The 12,019-nt window shown below is 38.3% G+C and overlaps 1 protein-coding gene across 1 annotated transcript; it reads left to right on the top strand.

The window, feature by feature from the left end:
* Positions 1 to 4: 4 nt before the first annotated feature.
* Positions 5 to 11,879, top strand: LOC124536364 (sorting nexin-14-like; the record flags this gene model as incomplete). Its single annotated transcript, XM_047112895.1, has 15 exons — positions 5 to 55; positions 705 to 815; positions 1,129 to 1,260; positions 2,182 to 2,372; positions 3,248 to 3,401; positions 4,620 to 4,794; positions 5,487 to 5,664; positions 7,190 to 7,283; positions 7,364 to 7,425; positions 7,681 to 8,067; positions 9,327 to 9,611; positions 9,694 to 9,902; positions 10,335 to 10,499; positions 10,975 to 11,153; positions 11,532 to 11,879. Coding segments are annotated over 15 exons (2,457 nt in total), but the record flags the coding sequence as incomplete, so codon positions are not given.
* Positions 11,880 to 12,019: the final 140 nt, after the last annotated feature.

Raw genomic sequence — 12,019 nt, 5'->3', positions numbered from 1 at the left:
CTTTAATTACGTCAAGGAGGCTCCGCATGAGGAAGTCGACGATGCCTTTTCCAAAGTAAGTTGAGTCATATGTTTTTTTTTTTTACTATCAACAAGAACACACTTATGGTTGGGTTACTTTTGCGACAAGATCTTTCAAAGTAAATTGTACACACCCTTTTATTGAATTTACTAATAAAATAATATTTTGATTCAAAAGACTCATAAATCGTTCAAGAAAAAAAAAGAATACCATACTCTATAATATCATCAGAGTCTGTAAATTTTAGAATAATTGTATGTAATAATGAAACCTACTATTCAATTAGAACAAAGTAAAAATATTTCAGCATATAATTTATATATTGACATGAAATTTATTTAAATTAACTAATGTTATTTTATTCACAAGTGTTACTCTATTTTCAAGCAAATGTTATTAGTATTTTACATACTGATAAGGAAAGTTCTTTAAACTTTGCAAGAGTAGTCTAATTAATTATATAATAAAGTGTTAGTCTTGTTTTTGTATTTTATATAAGAATTGATTTTAATTATAACTTTCCTATTTTATCAATTTGTGACTCACCAATGATTAACAGTTTAGACTTTTAATAGGTCTTATTAAGCTCTACAACATTCCAAGTGGAAAACAATATTGCTCCAACAAAAGGTCTGTACATTCAATAATAGGAAATTAATTAAAATATTTATTCTACTTACAGGGTTGTCACACATGTGGTTCAAAAGACTGTAATAGGCATGACCCAGAAATATCGGCTGAACCATGGACTAATCTGCAGATACATAAACAATTGGACCAGGCTATAGAAGATGTAAGATTAATAGAGAATAGTTAATTAATCATGTTAAAACTTTAAAATGGTATCTATCGGGGTGAAGCCGTATTACAGTGATCAATAGCAACTTTGTACTCAATGTCTAAGCTTATAATGGGATTGTATCATTGTGATTTCATTCAAATTACTTATTCAGTTATTTATTTAATATTCCCTGATTATCGATTGTTATATATACTGAAATTTGGATCATGATAAATTCAATTTTACTAGAATAAATATATCATTTTGTTATTATATGATAAATAATAATAGATGTAAATTATACTTAATTCATGTTTTTTTTCAGTTTTATAATACAATTTTAGAACAATTTGTAAACTCATGGTACACTAAAATAACTCTACAGCCTTTTTTTGTGGATGAACTGAGACAGCAGCTTAGATATGCATCAGCCTCACTTCTGAGGCGAGCTTTAAAGGTAAATATGTTCTAGTCCAGTTCATTATATTATTAGTTCACTCTACACACTCTCAAAGTGATAGCGGATAGAGTGGATTCGTTTTGTTGCAACCTGAGTGAGTTTACAAGAAATGCTACCTGGGATGTGTCCTATATGACATAGGGACTTATTTTAAATATTGATATTTAACATGCTGTTATATCGAATTAGGACCACACCATTCAAACAAAATTCCTGTAATGATATGTATACAGTTTTGTATTATAAATAAATCAATTACAAAGTTAAATAAAAGAAAATTAAAAGTTTGAAATTATCTAGTAGTTGAAATGATCTCACTACTGTTTTAGTTTAAGTATCAAATAACTTTATGATGCTACAATTGTGTTCCTATTTTATGTTAAATCGATAGGCAGGCAACTAGGTCACCTGATGGTAAATGGTCATTGTCCATTCACATTGCTTATATAAGAAATGTGAATCAATCCAATTCACCAATCACCACTGCACCAACAAATTTGGGAACTAAGATGTTGTAACCCCTGTACCTGTTTTACTTTAGTTCATTCAACTTTTCACTTTAACAGCAAAAAATTTTGTAACAGTGTATAGTACGACACAACTTAGATATAGCTTCGGCAAATTCAATAAAACCGATTACTGCCGATTTATACAACCAATAAAAATAGCTCCCTATCGCGCCATTCGATGCTATTCGTCGCTAAGGACGCGTCAGATCAACCCACCCACAACGAGTATAATAGGTCATATGTTATTACAAGTTATGACGTTTGTATAAAGTGATCGGTTTTACGAATTATGCTGATGCTACATCTAAGTTGAGTCGTACTATAATTGTTTTTAATGTATCATATTATAATTTTTTTCCATAAAATTCGATGCAGTCAATTAAAAGGAAATAATGTTATGCCATTACAGATAAATTATGCGAGATTTATATGCGATCGTTTAGTTCCATGTGCATTGAGACACTACTCGGTAAGCTCAGCAGGCTTCAAACAGCCGGTGCATGTAGCGGCCAGCAACCGCTCCGCCGAGCTCAAGTATCTGCGTTGCTTGACCGACACTCTGTTGCCATACATATTAAGGAATTCAGAATGCCAGAATTCGTAAGTAATACTCAGTTGCAAAACTTAAATGTTTATCATATGGGTCAATTATTATACATTATTTTAAGTAGAAAAAATATTAGTAGTCGTGCATTGTAAGCAAAAAGTGGTTTAAATTAAAATAACATTTATTGTACATTAATAAATACATACATAAATTACATTTACGAAAGGTCCTATTTTAAATTTTATTTGTTAAAATCTAATCGACAACCGTTGGCAAGAGGTTGAAAGGTTTTAATAAACCTGTACTGCGGCTTCTTGCCAAGGTACAAAATTTGGCATAATTCTGACAGCAGACCCCATATTGTCTATTCCGATAGAGAAGGAGGACAAATTAAAAAACCGTAGATTTTATTTCATTCGATTTGCAAATATCTCGGTTATATCATGCGCCGCTTACGGTTTTTTATTACTGTCACTATTTATAATGCAAGACATTCAAAAGGCGAGATTATGTTTTTTTTATAGTATAGGTTGGCGGACGAGCATATGGGCCACCTGATGGTAAGTGGTCACCATCGCCCATAGACAATGACGCTGTAAGAAATATTAACTATTCCTTACATCGTCAATGTGCCACCAACCTTGGGAACCTCACTCACCCTTCAAACCGGAACACAACAGTACTGAGTACTGTTATTTGGCGGTAGAATAACTGATTAGTGGGCGGTACCTACCCAGACGGGCTCTACCACCAAGTAAAAATGTGAGAATGTGAGCGTGTGCCTGTAGTTATACTGTCTCACTCACCCTTCAAACCGGAGCACAACAGTACTGAGTACTGTTATTTGGCGGTAGTATAACTGATGAGTGGGTGGTACCTAGCCTACCGCCAAGTAAAGATGTGAGACTGTGAGTGCGTTGTCCCGCAGCGTGTTCCGCGCGCTGGTGCGCGAGGCGCTGGCGGGCTGGGCGCTGCTGCCGCTGGCCGACGTGCTGGCCGACCCGCACGCGCTCAACACGCTGCTGCTGCTCACCGCGGCGCGCCCGCCGCCCGCGCCGCTGCCGCCCGCGCCCAACTACCAGGTGCCCAACCTTTGAGCACAACCAACGACATACGCTACGTTTTACAATTAAAACATACTACCTCCCCCCCCTGCCCAACTCGCCCTTTGACCCTAAGGAACGACATACGCTACGTTTTACAATTAAAACATACTACCTCCCCCCCCTTTCTTTCAATGTTAAAGTAGTTCGAGTTTCTATATTGATTAACCGATGATTGCGGGTTCAAACCCAGGCAAGCACCGCTGATTCATGTGCTTAATTTGTCTTTATAATTCATCTCGTGCTCAGCGGTGAAGGAAAAACATCGTGAGGAAACCTGCATGTGACAAATTTCATAGAAATTCTGCCACATGTGTATTCTACCAACCCGCATTGGAACAGCGTGGTGGAATATGTTCCAATCTCTCTCCTTAATGGAAGAGGAGGCCTTATCTCAGCAGTGGGAAATTTACAGGCTGTTACTTTACTTTACTTTTTACTTTATATTCAATTTGTAGTCGAAATATATGACAATACTAGATTTTAAATTAACATGGTTATTTTTATTACTAAAGGTATTCATTTCGTGATATTTACCATGTTTTTTATTTTTGTTCGGTGGAACTCGATATTTTGACATTGTCTACGAATCTCGTGAACATGACATTAGTGATGACAATAATGTTTGATAAGAAACTAGCTATAACGGATTTGAATCGCTTATATTAGTTAATTTTAACATCCCGACGTTTCGAGCACTTTACAGCGTTCGTGGTCACGGGTAGACTGATTATTTCAATGTGTAATCGCGAAAATTTAAGACAACATTACTAATAACATACAGATACTAAGGGGTTGTCCATTAATCACGTGAGGATTGAAAGGGGGGGAGGGGTTTGATAAAAATAACGAAAATACACAAGGGGGAGGAGGGGGTGTAGTAAGATATCTTGTGTGTTTATTTTTTCGTCTAATGCGCGATTTTTAAACAAATATGGTCCTTAATTTCAGAATAAAATAAGATTACAGTTTATATCTGTATTTAAATTAAGATAATATTCAGAAAATTTTAATATTCGTTGTAGGTACTAAAAATACACGTGATGTTGAGAAGGGGGAGGGGGGGTGGTCTTAAACCTCACTATGTATCACCAATGGGGGAGGGAGGGTTAAAAAATGCTAAAAAAAGATCACGTGATTAATTGACAACCCCTAATTTATGTAATTTATACCTAATAGATACTGTATTTTCCGCAGGTAGAATTTCTAGAGAACTTCGTCCGGCAGTCGGAGTCGGTGTATTGTGCACGAGGAAAGTTACTCAGGATCGATCTCGAACTACTCCTCAACAACCAGGACCACTTCTACGCACTCCTGCATCATCTGAAGACCACGACCGACATATACCTGCTGCAGTTCTACAAGGACATAAGTAAGACGATTTAGAAATTTGTACACACCAGACGGAAATAAAGTATCACAATCATAATCGCAGGGAATGTAATTGCTATTTGACAATGCGAAAAATAAATTGTGAATTATTGTAATCAGTATATAAAACGCTACTTGGACAATGATCATATTGTGTAAATATGGAATTTTTAATATGATATCTTTCGGCAAATATGTACTAGAAATAAAAAAATCAACTTTTAATGGGTTCATTAATCTCTACTTATAATAAAATGAATTTTAAAAACCAGTCAAATAGCCTATTCAACTGACAACATAATAAATTTCAGTTGGTATGTTTTTCCGATTATATTCGAATGCTTGAGACGGCCCATCTAGTCGAGATGGCCCAGTGGTTAGAACGCGTGCATCTTAACCGATGATTGCGGGTTCAAACCCAGGCAAGCACCGCTGATTCGTGTGCTTAATTTGTCTTTATAATTCATCTCGTGCTCAGCGGTGAAGGAAAACATCGTAAGAAACCTGTATGTGACAAATTTCATAGAAATTCTGCCACATGTGTATTCCACCAACCCGCATTGGAACAGCGTGGTGGAATATGTTCCAAACCTTCTCCTCAAAGGGAGAGGAGGCCTTTAGCCCAGCAGTGGGAATTTACAGGCTGTTGTTGTTGTTTGTTGTTGTTGTTGCTTGAGACGGGCGCGTGCGCAGAGTCGTTCCAGACGCTGCTGCTGACGCCGGAGCTGTCGGCTGCGCAGGCGCGCGCGCTTCACGCGGAGGCGCGCGCGCTGTTCGCTGCGCACGCGCACGTGCCGCGCGTCGCGCTGCCGCCCGCGCTGCTGCACGAACTGCGGCAGCTGCTGGACGCCGGGCCCGCGCACGTTGCCGGGTACGCAAACTCAAACTCAAACTCAAATTCCTTTATTCAATATAAAAGCATTACACTTACTTATTGATTGTCAAATAAACACTACCACCGGTTCGGAAAAAGGAACACCCTGACCTGAGAAGAACCAGCGAAAGAAACTCAGCGGGTCTTTTTTTTCTGTTATTTTTTTTTTGTCAAATTTATAAGGTACATAGTAGTATATGATTACTACAACATACTAGTATTGACTATTATTCGGAAAAGGGTTGTCCATTAATCCATGTTGTCCATTAGCCTCTTGTTTGTTGAAACACCGGCTCCCGGTATAAACACATTTTGGCCGCAACTGTTGACATACCGGGAGCCGGTATGGCTAAGTGTGTTCTGTTATTCGCTCTGAAGTACCCTTTGTTGAAAGTAAACTTTATATTAGCTATGATTGAGTATTTATATAGAAATGGTTGAAAGTGAATAAAGATTATTCAATTTACAATAAGATTCATAACTTGAATTGACTTGATTCGTACTAAATACGGAGAAAATCTAGTTACAATAAAAGTTTGTCTCAAAATTGGGCTGTCTGTTGACCATACCGGCTTCCGGTATAACAGGTAACACAAGGTGGGCTAATGTCATTTAACATACGAAAGGTTAAATGATTTTTTAGGTGGTAGGGCTTTGTGCGAGCCCGTCTGGCTAGGTACCGCCCACTCATCAGTTATTCTACCGCCAAATAACAGTAGTCAGTATTGTTGTGTACCGGTTTGAAGGGTGAGTGAGCCAGTGTAACTACAGGCACAGGGGACATAACATCTTAGTTGACAAGGTTAGTGGCGCAGTGACGATGTAAGGAATAGTTAATATTTCTTACAGCGTCATTGTCTATGGGTGATGGTGACCACTTACCATCAGGTGGCCCATATGCTCGTCCGCCAACCTATACCATAAAAAAAAAATCACGTGAGGCTTGAAAGGGGGGTGAGGGGTTTGATAAAAATCACGAAAATAACACAAGGGGGAGGGGGGTGTAGTAAGATATCTCGTGTATTTATTTTTTCGTCTAATGCGCGATTTTTAAACAAATATGGTCCTTAATTTCAGAATAAAATAAGATTACAGTTTATACCTGTATTTAAATTAAGATAATATTCAGAAAATTTTAAGATTCGTTGTAGGTACTAAAAATACACGTGATGTTGAGAAGGGGGAGGGGGGTGGTCTTAAACCTCACTACGTATCACCAATGGGGGAGGGGGGGTTAAAAAAATGCTAAAAAAAGATCACGTGATTAATGGACAACCCCAAACTTAATGACAAACTTAACTGAGAAAAATGAAGGGACTCCACCCCTCTATCGCTCCAGACCTCTATCGCTCGAAGGCTTTCAATCCTTGGTCTCATAGCGTCTCAGACTTTGAATCCAACTGACTTGACTGACTGAAAGTATCCACTGACTGTTTATTAAACAAATGCAAAACGTGAGTCAGAGGTGTCCATTATATGATATTGTTCCAGTTTTAAGTTTTATATAACGTTTGTCTTCTAGCTTACAAACGAGTCGAGCGCTGTACCAGGCAGCCAGACAGTCTCACGCCGCGTTGGAAAAAATTATGTTGCCAAAGTTCTTGCACAGCGAAGAGGTAACCATACCATAGTAAGTCATTGATACGGATGTGTGTTGAATGTATGTTAATACATTTTATAAATTTTTTCATTTCAGTTTTACAAATTATTTATTGGGCCAAGAATACCCACAGGGTACCAAAAACAAATGACTAAACGGTGAGTAGGTAATCTTGTACTTTTTAATATTATATTTCAAATCATTTTACTATTCTACTCAAACTATGTTTAAAGCTTTAATAACTTAAAAATTAAATAAATGAAATTTGACTAGGACCAACCTGATGGTAGTTCATCATGTTCAGACAAATCAGATATGCTAACAGAACACATTTGCACTTAAAAATGTGTTTCTACTGAGAATATTCATGTTACGAATGTGAATGACCTTATAACACTTTGCTATATTCTCAGACCTCAAGACAAAATGAACACGCTAAGACTGGGCGTGAAACTGAAGAATGCCAACGTCCCGGACTCGATGGGCTCGGAGTTGGACGAGGGCATAGACAACGTGGACATTTTGAAGTATCTAGACTCGCTGGCGGCTGAGGACTCGTTGGGGCGGGATCTGAGCACGTACAAGGTGGCGCTGACCAATGTGGAATGTCGCTCGGCGCCCCCCCCAAGGCGCGGCGAAGTGCGCGTGTTCGCGGTTGCGGCACAGCGCGTGCGCGGCACGGTGGCGCCCTCGCTCAGCGTCGTGGAACGCAGCGAACACGACTTCCATTTACTGCGCGGCAAGTTGCTCGAGTTCCACGGCGACGCGCTGCTGGCCGACCTGCCGCTGCCTTCCAGGAGGTACGAGCCATTGTAAACGCCATTTAAATAAAACTATTGATGATTTTTAAAACATCCCGACGTTTCGAGCACTTTAAAGTCTGCAAAGTGCTCGAAACGTCGGGATGTCGGGATGTGGTGATGATTAATATACGCGATTCGTCCGTTATAATTAGTTTTATTTAAATGTGTAATAATCGAGGAATGTGTAATAAAAGAAGAAGAAAATTTAAGACAACATTATGTACACGCCACTTTCACCCGCACCACCTTGATGTCCGAAAACACCACCTTGGCTTCCAACCAACTTGGCCACCAAATTGGCTTCAAAAAAGCTGGGTGTGGTCAGCAAGACGAGACAGTATTTCACGTCGGCCCATCGCCTAAAACTTTACAAGGCGCAAATTCGGCCTCACATGGAGTACTGCTCTCACCTCTGGGCGGGTCCTCCCCAGTACCAGCTCCTTCCATTTGACCGCATTCAACGTAGAGCGGCCCGAGTTAACGACGATCAAGCCCTTTCCGATCTCCTTGATCCTTTGGCTTTGCGTAGAGATGTTGGATCACTCTGCATCTTCTACCGATTTTTTCACGGGGAATGTTCCGAGGAATTGTTCGGATTAATCCCGGCTGCTGAATTTCACCTTCGGACATCTCGCCAAAATTCTAAGTTTCACCCGCACCACCTTGATGTCCGAAAATCGACAACAGCGCGATTTCTCAGACATTTTCTGCCTCGCACAACCACTTTGTGGAACCAGCTTTCGCCGGCGGTATTTCCGAACCGATACGACATGGGAACCTTCAAGAAAAAAGCCTACTCCTTTCTTAAAGGCCGGCAACGCAACAAGCCCCCTGGTGTTGCAGATATCCATGGGCGGTGGTAGGCACTTTCCATCAGGTGAGCCTCCTGCTCGTTTGCCACCTATGCCATAAAAAAAAAGGTATAATATAATAGCAATATCATAATCTCTTTGATAGATAAACGAGTGCTGTTCGCGAGAAAGTGAATTCGTTATTGCTTCGGGAAAGTTTCCTTTCGAACGTACTTAAATTTCACCTTGAAAACGTTCATATTGTTTCATAATTCAACTCTATCAATGAAATTAATATTGAACGACATTGTGTAACTAGTTGTCGCACGCGGCTTCCCTCGCGTTTTATGTGTTTGGTTGTGATGTTAGAAAAGATGAGTAGGCTATGTCCTTGGACTTCATACCAAATTTCATTAAACTCGCTGACTCTGAGCTTCGGTACCTCACTGCCTTCGTTAATTCCAGAGATAACAGTCCCCTCGAGACGCTCCGGTACAAGTATGAGGACTTCCTGCAGCGGCTCATCCAAATCAACCTCCTCCAAACGAGCGAGCTTCTTCACTTATTCCTCACGGTGGACGGAGACTTCACCACTGTGGTCCAGGCCTCGACTCTCAACGCGCCCGGGCCGGATCTAGGGAATATATACCAATCTGTGGCTCATAAACTGAGGAAGGAGAAGGGGCAACATTTAGAAAGTTTCCTAAGAAACTTCCTAATATCCTGTGATAAGGAACGTTATCAGGCATTGTAAGTGGTTTAATTGTTGAATCATGAAAAAATATCCTTATGTTAAAATGATGTTATTTTAAATTTTGTTTTCATTTTTAAGGAAACAGGGAACTACTCGTGACGTAGAAGAAGCTCACGAAGTGAACGAAGAGGAATTGGTACAGAAAGTAACTAAACGGCAAAAAAATACAAGGAACATTCACACGTCAATATTCTTGAACAATTTTGATGTCGAACCAGTTGTGATCCAAACTGATATGGACTATCAGACCTCGGTTGTGGGATTCTCGCAGTGTGTCATGTATATATGTAAGTAGTGTATATATAATTTATTCATTGAGCCGATGTGGGTAAAAAATATTCTAGTTAATAGCCGTACAGATAAGGGTTGGAATTGAAAATGATATCGATCATATTGACTTCTCTCTCACACATTATTGCTTTCAATATTAGTTAGCTAGCTGGAGATGTTGTTTAATAGGATTACATAGGCGCAAAAGATATGATATAACAATTAACCTTAAATTTATTTGTCAATATTTATTTATCAAAAAAGTAGCCTATGAAGTTCAAATTACTTCATACCAAATTTCATCAAATTCGGTTCAGTTGTTTGATAGTGAAAGAGCGAAAAACAGTTACTTTCACATTTATAACATTAGAATAAATTCTCTTTATTGTACTGAAAAATAACCATAGACAAAAACATATGTAATTGAAATTGCCAAAACATATTTTCAGTAATAAAAATAGTAAGGGCAAGAAGTTTTGTGACCGGTATCATTGGTAACTTCATCGGTATGATGCGACACACGTTGGACGATATGTTCAACGCGGCGCTCAACAGAAGCCTGTGTAACTTACTCACTGAACAGCGGTTGGCCTACTTGATACGTTTGGGTCACGGTGAGTTGCTTTTAGAAACTATTTTGATTATCATCATCAACAGCAGCCTGTAAATTCCCACTGCTGGGCTAAAGGCCTCCTCTCCCTTTTAAGGAGAAGGTTTGGAACATATTCCACCACACTGTTCCAATGCAGGTTGGTGGTATACACATGTGGCAGAATTTCTATGAAATTTGTCACATGCAGGTTTCCTCACGATGTTTTCCTTCACTGCTGAGCACGAGATGAATTATAAAGACAAATTAAGCACATGAATCAGCGGTGCTTGCCTGGGTTTGAACCCGCAATCATCTTAACCGATGGGTTATCTACAATTTCCAAACTTATTATTAATTTTTTTCATCTTAATAACAATTCTGTAGAACAGTTTGTCAGTGCAACCCTTTTACTTTACATTAGTATAGAATGAATGAATTTAAAATGTTTTTGATTTCAATTACATATAATTATATTGTCTTAAAATATCTTTCTACAGATATCATCTTCGGCAAGAAGTCCACAGCTCGAGTAGATCCTCTGATACAACGTGAGCTGGCCAAGCAACAGCTCTTGCAGACAATACCTGTAGCAGCAACTATTGCCCTTGGGCCGGGTCTGCCTACTTCTGTGTTGACAGCCTTTGAAGTTATACAGTGCCCGCAGCTTAACAAACAGGTATATAATAATAATTAAACAAGAATTTAGGTCATTTGAAAAAAAAATTTGTGACATAAACTTTTTTGTTTTTGGTGTCTTATTCATTATACAAAAAAAAGTGCCTCTAGTTACACAGGGTCACTTATTCTTCTATCCAGAACATAACAACACTAATGCTGTATTGCTTTACAGCATCTGATGAATGGATAGTATACACAAAGTCTATCCCCTAAGAAAATATTTACACTTATTAGTTATACTGGGTCACTTATACTTCAAAATGGAACATTACAATAGTAGTGCTATTTTGGGAAATACCCATCCAGGCGGGCCGGCACACAGTCCTAAGAAACTGAATGCGATACCATTTTATACATTTTCTTGTTACTGTTTCAGTTGTTTTACAATCTGTTGGACCTCTGCGTGTTGGAGCTGTTTCCGGAGTTACGCAACACAGAATCAAATCAATCTACGAGTTAATGTATTATTTTGTTAGTATTATTTATATTTAAGTATTTTTGTAAATTGCAAATGATTGCGAGTGATTATTCCGTAGTTTTCTATGATTTCTGTTAACTTTGTGCGTAATTTGTATTTAATTGTAAATAAACAGTAATGATAAATATATTTTTGTAATAGTTTAGTTATTATCTGTAGCCTCAATCTGTGATAAAGCTGAGGCTGCCAATTAAATAAATATTTGTAACAGGAATTAGACACCAAATAAATTATTTTCATATTTGATAATGAATTTTATTTATAAAAGTTTAAATTAATAAAATGATCACGACAATGTACTAGTACTTATTACATACACCAAAAGATTTGTCATATATTGCCAGGTAAAAAAATAACTAATATATTATTAGTTTCGAGACACTTCT

This window comes from Vanessa cardui, chromosome 16, assembly GCF_905220365.1.
Source record: "Vanessa cardui chromosome 16, ilVanCard2.1, whole genome shotgun sequence".
In the NCBI taxonomy this organism is placed as follows: Eukaryota; Metazoa; Arthropoda; class Insecta; order Lepidoptera; family Nymphalidae; genus Vanessa; species Vanessa cardui.
The sequence above is the reverse complement of the archived record's forward strand: the minus strand, read 5'-3'. Positions and strand labels throughout refer to the sequence as shown.